Source organism: Canis aureus, chromosome 33 (assembly GCF_053574225.1).
Source record: "Canis aureus isolate CA01 chromosome 33, VMU_Caureus_v.1.0, whole genome shotgun sequence".
NCBI lineage: Eukaryota > Metazoa > Chordata > Mammalia > Carnivora > Canidae > Canis > Canis aureus.
The window spans coordinates 5,815,036-5,833,683 of NC_135643.1; the positions used below are offsets into that span (position 1 = coordinate 5,815,036).

The following is an 18,648-nucleotide window of genomic DNA, read 5'->3' on the forward strand; positions in this document are numbered from 1 at the left end:
ATTACTTACAGATGAGGACACTGAGGTTCAGAAAAGGTGGGGAGACTTCCCCAAAGTCCCACAAATCTCAGCATGGTAAGGCTTAGCACTTAGTTTTCTTGTTACTCATCTAATACTCTCACAGAGTAGATTTCAAACTTCAGAACCCTGAGCAATCTTGATCCCACATTTTTTTAAATGAAGGATTTTAGTATTATTTTTTAAAGATGCGTTCCTTGCTATGATTATTGGTACTAAGAAACACAGGGGGAGCATTAGCAGTCTAATTCATTATCATCATAATAAAAACAAACCTCAGTGCCTTGGATTTCTCTTGTTGATCTCTGGGTATATGGCCACCAATGAGCATGGACTGGAATTACTTAAGTTTATACTTCTTTTCAAAATCCAAATGTCTCAGAAATACATGTGAGATTCATTCAATCCAAAGATAGCAAAAAGTTGTGTATCTCCAATAATTATAACTAGCTTGCTGGTGCATTCAACACACTGAGAGGCAGTAACTCCCCACACTTGTTACCTGCCCTTATGATATTCCATAATTGCTTTGCAAAAATTTTAACAATGCCCCTGGTCCTCCAACTCCATGTTTCAACCAAGTTGACAATATACTCTGGTGAACTTACTTTCCCACAGCAATTCATCCAGAGAAAGATGATTTCATGCTACTATTTTCTCCAAGCAGCATAGGTAGAAAGGGAAAGAATGCAAACTTTATTTCATGGTAGAAAACCCATTGGTTTGGCACCCTTCAAGAAGTACATCATTTTCTTCTTGATTCTAAGAAATATCAGTTCCCTTCTTTCTCTTTAATTCCCTAAATTATGACCTAAAAACCATTGCCTAGAAATCCAAAAATGCTGGATTCTGTGCACATTTAAAGTGAAGTGTGCTAACAACAGTATTCTAAGATAGATCTCTCGTACCATCCAGAACATGATCACACACATTTGGATGTTTCTTCTCTGATTGGATCAAATCGTAGAGAAATGAAGCAGGGTTTTTAGGCTCTCAGAGTGGGAATTAAGCCTGTTCAAGGCTTCTAGAACTAAAAAGGGAATTCCCTGCCTGGGAATTTCCTTAATGCGTTAGGTTTAAATAAAGTAGTACATATATACATCCTTTAGGAGAAGTTGGTCTTTAATATAGAATTAGGGCAGTGGTCTTTTTGCATGGAGCAAACCTTATTTGCTAGTTTTGAATAAATTCCCTAACCTGTTAGGTTTGGATGCATAAATCTCAACATCTCTTTTGTTAGCATTTCGTGGAGTCGGTGATCTTGATTACTTGAAGCAGACAATTGAGGGAATTATCTGATCATTCAAATCCAGAAAAAAACTCCGGCTTTGACTTGTCCAGAAAGTGCCTCAATTTTCTATTACAACTCTTGAAGTTCAAATCTGGCAAACATCTTTCCTTTTTAAATGTCTTAAGGGTGGGGCACCTGGCTGGTTCATTAGGTTGAGTGTGCAACTCTTGATCTTGGGGTTGTAAATCAAGCCCCATGTTGGGTACATAGATTACTTAAAAATAAAATCTTAAAAAAAATCTCAATGGTAAAGCTGATAGTGTTGCTATCAGAATATCTTTGAAGTTTTTATGTTTCGTTACTAGTTTCCAGGTAACTAACATTTTTTTTCTCCAGGAAATGAATTTAGGAATTCCTTTGAACCCTTAGCACCAAAAGAGAATTAATCCCCAGTTGTGCACTCTCCATCAGGATAGTAAGATATGTTTGGAATAGAGACAGGCAGTGTCTTTTGTTGAGGCAGGTCACAAAGTAAACAAAATGTACCCCAGAAGAAGGTAGGGGATGTTAATAATTTACAGTTCAACATTCCTATATAGTTTAGCAACTCAGCTCCCAATGGTAGGCTGTGGTTTCTTGAGATTCAAAGTGCAGGAGGCATATTATGGGCGTCAATTAGAAAAAGATAAGCACATAAAGGAGCATGCGAAGTACAAGGTGGGTTAGGCATTGGGCAAGGGTGCCAGAGCCAGGTCAAGAGATAAAGCTAAAAACCCTCAAAAACAAAGGTAAGATGACCACAGCCAGTGACTGTTCTCCGTGAGATGAAAGGCAGGCCACCCCTGGGGAGCTCAAGCCTGTCAGCAAACACAGGGGATACTTCCCCATAGAGAAAGGTATATTCATCTTTTCCTACCAAACCCAGGTTGTTCTGAGGCTCCCTCCAGGCCTCAGCTCAGAGGCTGCTTCTTTGGAATGTCTGGCGTGCCTGGACAGATTACCTCCTAAATCGAAATCTACTGACTGACATAGCCTGGTGTTGTTGATGCCATGTTTACTGAGGCGTCCATCCAGCCACATAAATTATACATGTGTCTGTAACCTGCTGGGGAGTCCAAATACATGGCACAAAGAGAACAGTCAATGATTTCCACAGATCAGTCAGCTATAGGGTTTAAACCCCCGATTTATCTAGATATTAAAACAAGAGGCTATGTATGAGAATGGCTACTCTTTCCATGAACAATTTTTGTTTAAGTAGACTTAGAATCATATTTTTAAGCCTAATACTGCTGTAGTAAAATTGTTCCAGCAGCCACGTTTATGTATCTAATGCTGTAACAGAGACCTTAGAGCATCTTTGCAAACTCATTTACGTAATGCTCAAAATGACCACTCTAGATCAGGGGTCAGTCAGCAAACTTTCTGTAAAGGGCCAGAGAGTGGATATTTGAGGCTTTGCGGGCCATATAGTCTCTGCCACAACCACAAGACTACAGCAGAAAGCAGCCACAAGAAAATGTGTGAATGGACGAGTGTGGCCGTGTCCCACTCCACTTATGGCCACTGAAATTTAAGTTTCATATCATTTTCACCAATCATAAAATTTTATCCTTTTCTTTTTTTTGTCATCCATTGTCACCTTGTGGGCCCTATGAAACAGGCAGACTTAGCCAGCAGCCCCGAGTTAGTGGAGCCTGGATGTAGACAGTTGGATGCGAAAGAGCACAGCTGTCACAGCAACAACAGAGGGGCACAGAGCTCTGGGAGAGGCATTCCTCGGGGAAAGGCGGCAGTATTATGGGGTGCCTTCCTGCTCTCAGCAGATGCCAGGACCATCACCTGAGACCTACAGAACCCAAATCTGCACCTAAACAAGATCCCTGGGCTGTTTGCAAGGTGAAAGGTTATACCAAAGTTGGAGAAGGCTTGGCAGTCTGGCTTAAAGCTTGGATTCTGGAATCAGAAGGCCTCCTTCAAATCTTTGGGCCTCTCAATTGCTATGGGACCTTGAACAAATGATGATGATGTCTATTCCCACACCTAAAAAATGGGGATGGTGATCTATGCTAAACACTTACAAAGTACCTGGCAAGTACTATTTATTAAATGCTTGCTGTGATCCATTTTTAGAAAATTAATGTCCACACACACATACTCCTCAAGGCTACTTCCTCAAGGACAGACACCCTCCTAGCCAGTCACAGGAGTTGAATTACTTTGATAATAGCCCCCCACCCCAATAACCCCTTCCATAAAAGAAAAGAGAGACGCCACAACTCCTGGCCGCAGAGTGTAAAATATATTGATGGTTGTAAAGGGACAACTTGGAGACATTTTAGGTCTGCTGAGATGGCGTGCAGCATACATACATGCTCTGTTTTTTGAAACCATGTCATTAAGTTCTCAAATACATCTCTGTTTTGAACACGATGTTTTGTTTTTTTCATTAGCATGGTTTACTACTCTACAGTTTCTCCTAGAGTAAATAAATATAATGGCTGCTTGCAGAGCAACTACAGACTTATTGAGATGTTTAACAAGGTGAACTATTTCACAATTAGATCGACCTTTGAGTTAACAGCAAGATGTTTTTCATTTCTTTTCATTCACTGCTGCAGTGGAGCGGAGGCGGGGGACTAACTTTTCCAATTTCTTCTTTGTTCACATGTTTAGTTACCAACAGACTCCAAAACGTAATGAAAAATAACAGTCTGTTCAAAAAATTAAATTGTAATTAGGCTGTGCGTTTTTCCAAGACCCTTAAAGTCAGATAATTTAAATTTACAAGAGGAAAAAAAAATAGGCATGATGGAAAACTAAGCAATAACAAAAAACTACTGAAAAATCCATCTGTTGAACACAGTGGTCAGTTGTAAACAGCTCAAAGGGCAGAGAAAACAAAAAGTCCTTCTAGAATGTTAAGTAGTCTAATGACAAACTCTGCTTTTTTTTCCTAGTGGCTATTTTCCTACCACAGTGTTGAGCTTCATTATATTAAATAACTTATATGGGTAAAAAGGAGTTTGCTAACCAGCAGCCAACTCAAAATCTTGCAGGAAGAGGGAGGAGAGGAATTCAAAACACAGCACACACTAAGGGGAAATGAAGTCCAGAATCGGCATTCAACCAGTCTTACCCCTCCTGGCAATACCATGGAGCTGAAGGTGGGATCTACATGGAAGGTTTTCTCCCCTCCCTCTTCTCCCTTTTTCATTTAAGTTAACAAAGAAACATGGGCTTCCTAAGAGCCAGCACTCAGCTGGGCAAGTCCCATTAGCAGCAAATGTTCAACCAAATAAAAAACACACGCACACAAAAGAAAGCTCCATCCAGGTGCAGAGCTGTGATTCACATGGAAATTCCAGACGATGAATCATGTGCAGAGCCGGGATCTGTAGAGGATTCTTTCTCAAGTGTCTTCAGTGAACATTTCCGTCTCCCAAAATCCGAGTCAATCTGTCAGCTGTAGGAAATAAGTTCCCCATCTACTCCTGAGTGGGCTTGCTTGTGGGGACTTAGCAGGATATTTTGTAGAACTGGACACCAAAAAACAGGCCAGCCCCTCATGTCATGATCTGCGCATGACACAGCAGCAGCAGCAGCAGCAGCAGCGACCGTCAGCATCCCGTTCCTTACACTCTGCCTAAGAGGTTGGACCTGAGTAATAAAGAAGACAGGATGAGAACGAATGTGGTAGATTATTTCAGTTAGGATTAAAATGTCTTGCCTAATACGAGTTTCACCTTTCCTAGGCCTTAAGTTTGATTACAGATAGTTAAAAAGAAGAAGAAGGTGCCTGGGTGGCTCAGTTGGTTAAGCATGTGACTCCTGAGTTTGGCTGAAGTCATGATCTCCGGTCCCACACAGGGCTCCCTGCGCAGGGAGGGAGTTGGCCTGAGATTTTCTCCCTCTCCCTCTGCCCTACTACTTCCACTCCCCCTCCCCACCCGCTCATGCATGCTCTCTCTCTCTCTCTTTAAAAAAAAAAAAAGGAGGAAAAATACTAAGCATTGAAGTCCTTGTGGTTCTTGTGCTAGTGATTGCTAGTCACTTCAAATAAATATTTATTAAGGAGACGGCAAAAGCTTTGTTTATAGGTAAATCTTTATTTTGAGTGGCTTTATATCAAAACAAAAACAAGACAAGCAAGTCATTAATTATAAAAAGCTTTTACGTCTGCACTGGTCTTATCACAGATGGACTTACTCAGTAAATAAAAGCACCTTCAAATTCCATGTTCATTGAGAGCATTTAAAATAGCCAATGACCAGAGAGGTGTCTACCCTCAGAGGTGTAGCTGTCATTGTTACTGTTGAGCCTAAGTGTCTGAATGAATGGCACGAGGGCCAGCACGAAAAGGGTCTATGGAAAATTATCAAATGCCTTCAAAGTTAATGTACATACACATTTCAGGTAGGTAGCATCATTCTAGAATAATTAGTCTCTGTATCTACTTAACACAGGTGGTTTTACAAATGATCATAGCCTATTTTCTCTTCTTTATCCTCTTGGTGATTGCTATGCTTTGGTCAACTCCTGCAGGAACCCAACATCATTCCCCAGCATGGCAGGTACACATGTTCAGTGATGTGGCAGACATGAAAGACCCCTTGCTTGCCCTCAAGAGGGTTACACTGTAGTAGAATGCACTACAAACCGACATGTTTGTAACAGAAGAGAACTGCCTTAGACTCCTGGGGAGATATGGGTCAGGAAGGAGATATGGGTCAGGAAGGAGAAGACATTGGAGTGAGGCCTTGAGATTACATAGGACATGGAAAGGGCGGAGTACTTGGCTTACACCCAGACTCAAAGGAGAGTTTGTTCTTCAAGCCTTCTTAAAAACAATTTTCGTGTGTAAACTAGTCTGTTACATCAAGAATACATCTTCATTGTATTCATATACGTATTTCCATGTATACCATTCTATTTGTGCCTGGGCTACTCCCTCAATGAATGCTTATCAGAAGCATTATTACTGAACACTTTTGAGTACAACTGTGGACAGACTCATGGATTTGTGTCTGAATTTAAGCCAATACAGGGCACTCTCTTTTTCACTTCACATTTCTAAATCCTCCACTAAAGTCTCTAGTCACATTTCAACCCATCGAATGTTAACTGTTATTGTATATTCTGTGTATGGTACATAGAGATATGGGAAGACTCCCAAATGACTTTGGGAAGAAGAGAAAAGTGTTTGCCCACTCTGATATAAAAAGGCGTATGTCCCCAGAGTCTCTTAGTAGAAATACAAATAGAGCAATTTTGATTATATGATTACTATATCCTGGGCTATTTTACCTATTAAAATAAATATCTTAAATGGTTAAAATATGTATTTACCTATCCTTGTTTTTTTGAAAATACGTTTGAAAATACCAATAAATTAACACAATTTTTAAATTTGAATAGATTCTGGATTATGTTTAAAGTCCCAACTTCTGGGTCACCTGGTGGCTCAGTTGGTCAAGCATCTGATTCCTAATTACCACTCAGGTCATGATCTCAGGGTCGTGAGACCAAGTCCTACATTGGGCTCTATGCTCAGCACAGAGTCTGCTTGGGATTCTCTTCCTCTACCCACCCTCCCAAATAAGTAAATCTTAAAAAAAAAAAAATTTCAACTTCTTTCTCTCAAACCAAAGAAGGGACCAAGACCCAGTTGTCAAGAGAGTGACACACTCAGATTTACTGAACCTACTGGCACTTGGGTCTCTTTTATCGCAGGTCAAATAAAATATTAGTGTTAGAACTATTCATAAATAGAGTCTGAACTTGTTATCTTTTAGATGAAGACAATGAGTCAGTGTTCTTTCTACCATACATACCATGGGGTAATTTCAGTTCCTGACTCCAAAAAATAATGGGAGAAAGAAACGAGAGCAGAGTCACTGTATATATGACAGTGTAAAAAAGTGAAAGGCGATAAAACTGAATGATGGCAATGAGGATTCTAAGCCACAAAGATTCAGGTGGCAAGACATAAGGAACAGAGAAAACTTGGAACACACAGGGAAGGACTTCCTACAGAAAGCATGTGGCTTTCCTCAAGTAAGTCCAACATGGCCCATCGATCAGCATGGCAATAAGCAGCCTGGAGACTTACCTTAAGGACTTCCATCTGTCTTTCTCTATATGGTTTTCAGGTCCCTCACTCTCATAGGAAGCCAAGTAGAGCGCTACAATCAACCAAAATTAAGAATGCATTAACCCTGAGGCCTTCTCCTGGTATATTACCCACCACCATCCATCTCCTGTTTAACATGAGCTAAACCCTAAAGTGAAACTCTTTAAAATATCCAATTACAACTGAGAAGCATCATAGTTTCATTAAGAACACAAAATATCACTTTGCCTGATTGACCATCTCAACAAAAACCCAAGGGCCTCTAGGCCAAAAGAGCACTTAATTAACTAACAGTTTATGTGGGGAAATAGCTTACAAATGCAAGCCACATGATGCTATCTACGCTCACATTTATGTTCTCTGTGAAGAAGGGGTGGGGAGGGGCATTCTTTCCTGATAGCCTTGATTTTTAAAAAACCTTTCGTAACTAAAAAGCCAGATTTTTTAGGCCTCATTCTTCTAATATTTTCTCCCTATTTTTAAATCTAAAAGAATTTCATTCAAAGATTTTAAGAGCTCGGTATTAATCCTTTTAGGAGAGGTTAATAACAACCAAGCCCCCTCTGAAATGGGTAATATTAATGCAAATGCACTTCAGTCATTATTACAAATGCTTTCAATCTATTATGAGACATTGTTATTTAATAATACTATTGATTTCTAGAATACTAGGATATAAAAGATCAAAGGAATAAATCCCTAAATCTTTTACAAACTTTAACTCTCTTCTCATCAATTTTTCTCAGTATGGACAATCACTGTTTCTGCCTCAAATTCCTTAATATTTTAACAGGTCAAGATTTTCAGCTACTTTTTCAAATAGCAACAGGTACCAACTAACTAGTTTTTTTGTTTTTTTTCAAATTACTTTTAATATCAACATACCACAAACAAAATGCCCTTTTTCTCCAACAAAACAAGTCCAAACAAGGGGAAAAATAAAATCCTTCAAAATCTTTCCATTTGTGCCTGACGTTCTCTAGCTCTGGTATTATAAAGAAGGTTTAAACACAGAAATAATCGATTTATGGCTGGAAAGTGAGTGCCTGAGAAATATTTTAGGGATAAACCATATAGTTTTCTGTGCAACAGAAAACTCTTAAGAAGGAAAAGGTCAGAAGACAGGCCTCATGTGATATGAGGAACCAGGCACCGGGAATGTTTACAGCAATGTCCTAATGGCAGGGCTTTTGGACGCTGGTGGCAGCTCCAGCTAGAAGGCTCACTTACCATCTTCACTGAAGACTGGTACCGTGAGCAGATACTGCAAGATCTTCCGGTCCCTCTCAAATGGGCACTCGACCTGCTTCCATGTCATGAATTCACTCACTTGTTTGGCCAGTTCCCAAAATTTCTAAGAAAAAAGAATTTAAAAGCAGCCATAAAAAATCATGAGCATTCCGTTTAATGTTTCCCTCTGACTTCTAATCAACTGAACTATGTAATTTCCTTAATTTAATAAAAAACTAGCCATAGGTATTTGTGAGGAACAGGAAAAAAAAATTTACTCAAGAAACTCTGGATAATAATTAATAATAATGTTGCAGCTAATTTATTCTACTCAGTATTGTTATTTTCTTAAAAAACAACAGAGAAAGAGAAAACTTAGTTACAGAACTTCAGAATCTGCTTAGGCTGCCTGGCCTGGGAGAGGAAGGGCCCTCTCTGTGCTCAGATTCTTACAACCTATCCTTACCTCAAAGTTGACGTGGCCATTTGGAAGGCGGTTAGCACAGCCCTCATTGAGGAAATAAATATCTTTGATTAAAAGACTGAAGAACGGTATCACAATCTAGAGAAAACAAAAGATTTTGGTTTGCTTGCAAACGAATATGCAGTCTCTCATCAAACATTACAAGAAATTCAGGAACAACATTAGTTCTGGATTACATAAAAGGCTACAATGAATTAAGATACAGTGTTTTGTTCACCAACCATGATAGCAGTTTCCTCCGTTAGGTAATTTTGCTAAAGATGCAAATGCTATTAATAACCAAAACCTAGCAAAGGTAACAGGCATTAGGAGGTGAGTGGCTTCATGTAGCTTCTGCAGTTTTCCCCACTGCAACAGCATATAATAAATCTAAAAGTTCTAGCTGTAATCAATGGAAGAAGATCTAAAAGAACTCTTGCTTTTCATTCAGCAACCTCTTAGTTGGAGCTACGTATCAACAGAATACCTGTCATGACAGGTATGAAGATTTTAAGATCTCCCCACTAGAATCTGTACTGTTATATCATTTAGACTTCTACATTTTAGGTGTATTTCTTTTCGGATGAACATTTTACCCTTGAAGACATTGTTCAAGATAATGTGAAAGCTCAGGGTTCTAGGTAATAGTTGCTGCAAACTTCCTATTGGGTAAACCTGGCCTTCATAAGACTGAACAAGTAGGCACCTGTTCTCATGGGAAATCACTTAAGCAGTACCTTGCACAATATATTGTGAGATGTGTCCAAGTGAAGGAGGAATATAAATGTGTAAATTAGAATTAATGGTTGTTTGAAAAACAATAAGCCTCTGGTAGGACTTTCCTGCCTCGGGTCTTTAATTTGATGAGGTGGTATTTCATTAATTAATTTAAAATAATAATCTCTAAGAAATTATCCTAAATCTTACTAAGCCCCATAATGAACAAAGAACAAAGCTCAGACATGGTAACTTCCACCTTTCCTCAAATGCCAACAAATTTTTGAAGCTTTTAAATTTGCTACAGTGCAAATAACACTCCAAACACAAGTTACTGGCCCTGTTGTTTACCCAAGAGCAGGTTTTTGAAGTTTCCCTAAGCTGATGACTCACTGGGTGGTACATCTACACTTAATGAATGAGAGGTCTGGAAAACATACATTTGGGCTCATGCATAAAAATATGAAGTATCAATTTTTACTTCTATATAAATTCAGATTTTCCCGGAAGTTATTGAAAAAAACAAGTTTTGGTTTTTTTTTATGCCACTGGTCGCTGGAAAAGCCAAAGTGAATCTGCGGTTTTGACGGCAGTTGGTATTGTCTGCAGAAGTCTCTCAAGCTGAATTGGTAAAATCCCCCTCATTACCTTCTCCTTCAAATATTACTGGCTAATCCTCTATTATTTTAGGACTAAACAGCCACGGTAACAATGACAATGCATGCCTGGACCTTGTTCCTCCAATGGGGAAGCCTGTGTTTTGGAGTCCATCAAAACTCAGCTTAAAATATGGCCCCACAATTGACTGGCAGTACAAGTCAGGAGTCTATTAACGGTGGCCTGCAGCCCCACCCAGGCCCATCACTTGTTTTAGTATACCCCAGGAGCCATGCATTTAACACTTTGAAATGGCTAGGAAAAAAAAAAATCAAAATAATACTTCATGAGCATGAAAATTACAGGAAATTAACTTATAGTGGCCAGACAGCTTTCCTGAAAAAGAGCCATACTCACTCTTTCATCTACGTGTTGTCTATGTCAGAGCTGAGTAGTTGAACGAGAGGCCGTATGGCCCACAAAGCCTAACATACTTATGATCTGGCCCTTAAGGGGGAAAAGTTTGCCCTGGTGTAAGTCTAACATACTAAGAAAGTCTAGTTTCCTCCCCTTAAGATGGGAACAACAATAGCTACCTCACCAAATTGTGGTGAGCATTACATTAAATACAGCTCTGACCTCAGTTAAGCACTCCCCAAAAACCAATGGGGCCCTTAAAAAGGGAAAGATATTATTAATGTACTTGAAAGATAATGAGGATATATCACCACAAGGGAAATGAATACTAAGTTACAATCACGATATTGTACTTGCATAGTGTAACAGTTTTTAAGTAAGAACTTTCTCGTTTTATTCTCAGTACTGGGTGTGTGAGATTCAAGTGGTGCTGACCATTCTGTCTCACATTGATATTTAAACATTTCATAACTCCAGGTCATGTGCCTCTAGCTGAGGCACAGAGGCTATGCTTTATGTAATATTCACATTCATGGTGCCTCCAAGATGATCCTATATATAGAGAGAGAGACAGAAACTTCACACCTAAGAGCGATCATCTGGTATTTGTCTTTGTCTGACTTATTTAATTTAGCATAATGGCCTTGAGGTTCATTTATATGTTGTCACAAGTGGCAAGATTTCATTCTTTTTTATGGTTGAATAATATTCCATTGTGTATCTGTACCACAATTTATCCATTCATTCATCAGTAGACACTCAGGTTGCTTCTATGTCTTGGCTATTGTAAATCATGCTGCAATAAACACAGGGGTGCAGAGATCTTTTTCTTTGGATAAATAGCCAAAAGTTGAATTGCTGGACTGATCCACTAATGGTTTGAATCACTCTTCCAAGAATATAGAAATATATATATAAGTAACCTTCCTTCCATTCTGTTCCTTATGCCCATATGCCAAAAAGAAGTCTCATAGGCTTTTCAACTTTTAATTTACTCATCAATAGTTCTCTACACATCTGCAGCCCCTACAACAAATCTAACATAATAAAAATCAGGAGATTATAAGGACTTTGGATTTCCAGGCACCACGGTGGATGTATGGGTTACCAATAGGAGGGAGCAAAAGTCTGGTCTCTGGGAGGTCCTGCCAATGATGTCTTTAATAGGAGAACTTCTCAGGTAATAATGTTTTCTAATTCCCTTTCAAAATATTCTTTTTTTTAAGATTTTATTTTTTTAAGTAATCTCTGTCCTCAATCTGGGGCTTGAACCCATGACCCCTAGATCAAGAGTCATAAGCATGCTTCACCAACTGAGCCAGCCAGGTACCCCCCTTTCAAAATATTCTTAATTCAGGGACTTGGCAAATATACCTTACAGGCATTATCAGTTTCAAACCTAGAAATAAATGCTGTTAAGCAGGAACAAGTCCTCACAAACATAAATGGAACAGTAAAAGGATTTAAAACCATGTAATCATATGAGAAATGGTTAAAAACCTGGAGGCACAAGTACCCACAGGAAAAATAGTTATTTAAAGATCATTTAAGGGCCTCTGTGTAGAAGACAGAAGTGATTTGTTCTAGGATATGGTACCTAGAGATGTGCCACCTTGGCCACATAAACTTTGACAATTTGAAAGAATATTAAAGAAGCCATTACCCGAATCCTGTAATGAAGATAAGGAGATTTTTAAATTACTTAGGAATAAAGAGAGTTTATCCTCACTTCAAAAAAGGGAAATTAAACCCAAATCTCTTGCATAAAAGATGCATGTTACCCAGAAATGTTTTCATTCAAAGCCTTTGAGACCAAATGTGAGAAAGAAATGGCATTTCTTTTAATGATGGTGATTTCATTTGTTTTATGAACTAGAGAGTACAATTTATATGCTCACAGAGAACTGGTTTAAAAAAAAAAAAAAAAAAAAACAACAACAACCAAGGGATGCCTGGGTGGCTCAGTGGTTGAGTGTCTGTCTTCAGGCCAGGACATGATCCTAGAGTCCTGAGATTGAGTCCCACGTCAGGCTCCCTGCATGGAGCCTGCTTCTCCCTCTGCCTGTGTCTCTGCCTCTCTGTCTCTCTCTGTCTCTCTCTCGCTCTGTGTGTGTCTCTCATGAATAAATAAATAAAATCTTTAAAAAGGAAAAAAACCAACAAAATGAAAGTGGACAGAATTTATTAAATGATGTAAAGGGTAAATACTTTGGACTGTTTTCTGGAAAAAGCTATTTAGAGTCCCACAAGTATAGTCTCTCTGGGGAGCTGGACTTCTTCAGAAGGACTTTGGCCAGGGCTCCAACCCCCTGCTAGAGATAGGATTCTAAAGCTTCCTGGCTCCCCCAGAGGGTCCTGCAGAGACAGCCTTGCATTCAACTGGGATGGGAGTGAGAGGATGCAGATGGCACCCCATGTGCTGATTTTCTGAAGCTTAAGAAACTTCTGATTTGATTTTTTTTTTCAGTCTTGTCACAGGAGTGCTGATACTTGAGCAAGTAAAATTTCGAAGCTGGTACACCCTGTCGGCTGAATTGAGATAGTTACCCTGCCTCATCTCTTCCCTGACTTTGCCTCTTTATTAAAAAATAATAATAATAACGTATTTATAGTATCTCTCAAATGTTCTCAGCACTAATATTTTGGATTTTTCTTGAGAACCAATTTAACATTTTCAAAAGGTGGAGTTTTTGTTTGTTTTTATTTTAGATCACTGAGGCTGAAGCTTTTTTTGCAGAAGTGACTGAGATGCCCTGAAATGTTTTTTACCCTCATTTCCAAAAATTTGTGGAAGATACAGTTTCATTTAAAAGATGGATAGAGGGCAGCCCTGGTGGCGCAGCGGTTTAGTGCCGCCTGCAGCCCGGGGTGTGATCCTAGAGACCCGGGATCGAATCCCACGTCGGGCTCCCTGCATGGAGCCTGCTTCTCTCTCTGCCTGTGTCTCTGCCTCTCTTTCGCTCTCTCTGAACAAATAAATAAATAAATCTTAAAAAAAAAAAAAAAGATGGATAGAACCTGAACAAAAAATAACTCTTATCAAACAACTTCATCACCCCATTTACCATAACCAGGTATTTACTTTGCAAATAACATGATCTCTAAATGTCAAAATGACTTTTCCTTTTCACATAAGGATATAGGACACTGACATGGGCCAGGAAAGGACCCTCAGAGTCGAGGGTATGAGAGATCCAGGAGAGTATTAAATTGTTTACGGGGAGAGTAGATAGAGTAAGGACCATTAATTTCTCAGACATCATCCCTGTACTTTTTCTACCACCCACATATCCAATTAGTAACAGCAGGCCTAATGCTACAGCAACTAACCTACTTTCTGAAAATAAATGACTTAACCATGGGAGATAAGCTAATTCTTTTAAGAAAAAAAGGCTACACTAAATCAGCTGTCTGGTGCAGAACTGAAATGTTTATTTTCCATTAAATCAGATTACTCTAATGTTATCAGTCATCTTAACATATGACTTAATTTATTGCTTGAGAAACAACTGAGACATATTACAAAATGATCATTTAAATAATGCAATAATAACACAGTAATATCCATTTATAATGGATAACAACATGGTACCTTCCTTTAGCACTCTCCTTCTCTATGTGGCAAGGCATCAATATTTCTATAGTGTATCAACTTGTCTCTTAGGTCTGAACAGGTAAACGCAGCTCAGTGAAATAGTTCATGCTGCATTTCAATGCAATACATGGCAACTCTGCCATGAATAAAAACCCCTTTATGCACATACCTTCTCTCTGCTGCTGTGAGCAGTTAAAGACCTTTGTGCTGCCCCACGAAGAGCTGTCCGGTAATTGTAGAAATTACTTGAAGGGTCCATCTGATGCTGTCCACAGAGAGAAAAGAGTATTAATCATTTATTTCTCAGTGGCAGAAAGTTGGTAAGATCATACTTTTAATACTACATTAAAAATTGCAATAGGCTAGGGGCATCTGGATGACACAGCTGGTTAAGCCCCGGACTCTTGGTTTCAGCTCAAACCCTGATCTCAAAGTCATGAGACTAAGCCCTGTGTAGGGCTCCATGGCCTGGCTAGATTTCTCTCTCCCTCACCCTCTGCCCCTTCCCACTGCTATTCTCTTTCTCTCTAAAACAAACAAATAAATAAATAAATCTTTTTTAAAAATTGCAGGAGGCGAGAGAACTCATTAAGGATAGGATTTACCCCTCTCACACACACATGTAGGCATAAAATACATCAGAACACAAATGTTTTCTTTGCTGAGTTTTGGTTCATTTAAATAAGCTGATGTCAGCTCCAGTAATGTCAAACCTAGACCAAATTCTTTCCAGGTTCACTGTTGAGATTAGACTTAAAACTGATAACAGAGAATCAAACATCGGCATGAGAAACTAGTTCTAGGTTTCATCTGAAGGTTAATGGATCGGTTAATGGTTAGTCATGCATGGTGATCCAACCCTTTGTAGTGACCTTGCTCTTTGCATTTGCTAATAAATATTTTACAAATAACTGAAGCATACTATCTTATAAGAAGGAACAGAAATTTATTAGGTAATATAAATAAAAGCATAATGCAATATATCCAGTGATACTTCCCAGTTTGGATGAAGACGTAGGAAAGAACATTTTTTACATTATCTCCAAAGACAGCTGATTCAAAACACCAACATGCCAAAGTAATAATGACATTAATATGACCCAAACACAAATGCCTTTGCGTATAATTCTTACTATCCTCAGAATTACACTAGAACAGCTTCTGCACAGGTTAGTAAAATTTGCTGAAAGGATGGTGAATTAGTATATCTACAGGGATGGGAACTCTTCCCCTGGGACACTGTAAATAAATGAAATTAGTAGGCCAACACTGAAGTAGCACTCCCAATGGTTCAGGATCCAAATTCCAACCTGGCAAATAATGGGATGTAACAGACAGGTCACCACTTCCTCAGTCAATTCACCCCAAAATGGACACCTCTGCCTATGAAAGGGCCGGTCTACAACTGATTTATTCTCCCTCGTCCAATGCTAACCCCCTTCCATTCCCCGTGTCTGTAAGGAGAGATGGGCTTTCTCTTCAGTGTTTCCTGATTAAGAGGCAAGCTGACATAGAAGAATTCCACTTTCTGGGGGTAAAATGTTAACAGCAAGGCATCAGCTTCACATACCTCAAGAACATCAAACTTTGCAGTCTTCACTTTGGCCCATGTTTTTTTCAGTCGAGAGACTGGGCTCATGTTCATGCCAGCTTCCCATTTAAAATGGAGTGGGGGAGAGAAAAAGTTGAAACGGACAAATAAGTCATCTGAAATTATTCTCTAAAAAAGTGCTCATTACTAAGTGTAAATAAGTTACCTTAATAAAAAAACGTCCAAATAGAAGGGAAGGGAGAAGAAATGTGTGGGAAATATCAGAAAGGGAGACAGAACATGAAGACTCCTAACTCTGGGAAACGAACTAGGGGTGGTGGAAGGGGAGGAGGGCGGGGGGTGGGGGTGAATGGGTGACGGGCACTGAGGGGGGCACTTGATGGGATGAGCACTGGGTGTTATTCTATATGTTGGCAAATTAAACACCAATAAAAAATAAATTTATTATTAAAAAAGAAACTTCTAGCTTTCCACAGCACAAATACCATATTCCATACTCCTATCAATAATATATGAGAATTCCTTTTGTTCTTCATCCTCGCCAATATTGGGTTCAACCAGTCCTTTTAATTTCAGTTATTTCAGTATGTGAAATGGTTTTACACTGTGATTTTAATTTGTATTTCTCTGATGACTAATGATGTAGTGTGTTTTCATATAAGATATTATTATAAATATCACATATCTATATATTATAGAAAATAAGTATACGAAATTATATTTTTCTGAAGTATCCAAGTATCTGTCCTTTTTTTTCATTGAATTATTTGTCTTCTCATTATTGATTCATTGGGTCCTTTATAGAGTCTGGATATAAGTTCTTTTTCAGCTATATGTACTACAAATGCTTTCTCCCATGACATGGCTTGTCTTATATTTTCTTAATCATATAAGGGAGAAAATTAAGTAATCTTCTGTTACCTACAGAAAGACAAACTCACTGAATGCATTCCATGAATGCTCATATAGTTAAAAAAGAGTATACACACTTGTATAACTTTGATATTTAAAGCATTCTGAAAAAAAGTAAAGCATTCTGAACATTCTAAAACAATTCAGAATTTAAAAAGTAAGAGTTTTCATTAATAAAACTGTACTAAATGTAAATTTTTAGAGGGCACATTTCACCAGGACCTATAAAAACAAAGGACACATATCTTCCAGAAAACACTTACAGATTATTGCCATCAAGGAATTGAAGTTGCCAATGTTAAAACATTCCCGAGCTACGTCAATGAAATACTCGATCATTCTTGCTCGGTGCTTCTTCTTTACAGGCTGTATAGAAAAGGGGAGAAAAAAGAGGACAGTGACCCAACATGGAGACCAAGAGCTGTAAAATAAGTATATGAAAAAATAATAGAGAGAGTGAGGAGAAAGAGAGAATTCATTTTCTCACCATACAGATTTCCGTGGCAACCAAGTAGCTGAGGCGATTGAACCATTCCACATAAGCCTCTAAGTTTCGTGTTTTCTTCCGTTCACTGTAGCAACTCTACAGAGAGAGCAAAGTGAGCAGAGGAGTTAGAGACAAAAATGGGTGAATTAGGCTCTCATTTTTGTCAGACATGGGCCTTTATGGAGCAAGACAGCTTTCTAAGACAAGGGGACGGAAACAGAGAAAGAGAAAATCACTAACATTCTGGACTCCCTTTACAGAAATATCACAATCTCTTGGTACAGTCCAGTGAAACCCATAAGGTCTAGAAGTGTACTCTGATGCATTCCAAATGGTATCCTTCCCTCCCAGGAAACTAAGTTACTCTCGGGGGGAACTGTCCTCAGAAGCATCATTCAAAGGGTTTGGGCTAAGTTCTAAAACAATCTTGACTGATTAATGGGGTATGAATGCCAACTGTTAGCAACAAAGCAAGAAGCAGCTGAGAGAGCAGGGGACTAGGACATTTTCTTTTAAAATTAAAGATTCTGGAGCATCATGTAGCAAGAAACTAAATATCTGCCAAGGAAGGTAAATGGAAGTCTATGACATCACAGTCTTTAGTCTGGTGAATGACACATTATTCAAAAGCAAAAGGAGTTAAGCTCATCTTGGACTTCAAGGCCAAGCTTGAACAGGTTAATTACACCCCTCTTTTCTTCCTTCCAGAAGAAACTAACAAACAAAAAAGTCCACTAGCCTTCTACTGCAAAACCTAACCCTTGCTTCCTGTACTGAGGGAAGCTATTCTTAGGCCGGAAAACAGCTGTTACCCCTAACTCCCAAAGGGGGGCTTTCATTAGTGGTTGATACAGTCTTTGCCTAACAACTCAAGATGCTTCTGGAGGTCACTGGGGGAAAAAATTCTTGTATGTTCACCAATTTTATAGTTCATGCCCAGTGTTATTTACTTTACATGTGGGCTTCACTCAGGCAATAAACTTGTCATGAGGGATTTACCCTTAAAAAAAAAAGAGAGAGAGAGAGAGGCAAAGCAGCAGAGACCTTTACTCAGCACGCTGGATGTGTATGCATCCTGTCTTTACTGCTCATTATTGTTGAATCACGAGCAGAACATTCTCTTGTATTTTTTCTGACTTCACCTGCTAAAACCATTATGCTTTTATCTTCTGCCTTCATCACCACAAATCCTGCATCTATTTGCTTATTAAATTTCCCAAGAAGGAGGAAGAAGACGCTGAAAGTTTGTGATAGGGTAGGAATACAGTGATGGCACTTGAAGATCTGGCTTAAGAA

The 18,648-nt window shown here is 38.9% G+C and overlaps 1 protein-coding gene across 9 annotated transcripts in view; it reads right to left on the reverse strand.

The window, feature by feature from the left end:
• Positions 1 to 3,529: 3,529 nt before the first annotated feature.
• Positions 3,530 to 18,648, reverse strand: part of RASGEF1B (RasGEF domain family member 1B) — a 550,562-nt gene continuing 535,443 nt past the window's right edge. For all 9 annotated transcript variants that reach the window (XM_077882673.1, XM_077882674.1, XM_077882675.1 and 6 more), the window contains 8 exons: positions 17,353 to 17,448; positions 17,129 to 17,231; positions 15,972 to 16,051; positions 14,571 to 14,666; positions 9,079 to 9,174; positions 8,613 to 8,736; positions 7,362 to 7,434; positions 3,530 to 4,909 (listed from right to left, as the gene is read on the reverse strand). In XM_077882673.1, coding sequence (XP_077738799.1) covers positions 4,885 to 4,909; positions 7,362 to 7,434; positions 8,613 to 8,736; positions 9,079 to 9,174; positions 14,571 to 14,666; positions 15,972 to 16,051; positions 17,129 to 17,231; positions 17,353 to 17,448 — 693 coding nt within the window. In that variant the 3' untranslated portion in view covers positions 3,530 to 4,884. The remainder of the gene's footprint in view (positions 4,910 to 7,361; positions 7,435 to 8,612; positions 8,737 to 9,078; positions 9,175 to 14,570; positions 14,667 to 15,971; positions 16,052 to 17,128; positions 17,232 to 17,352; positions 17,449 to 18,648) is intronic.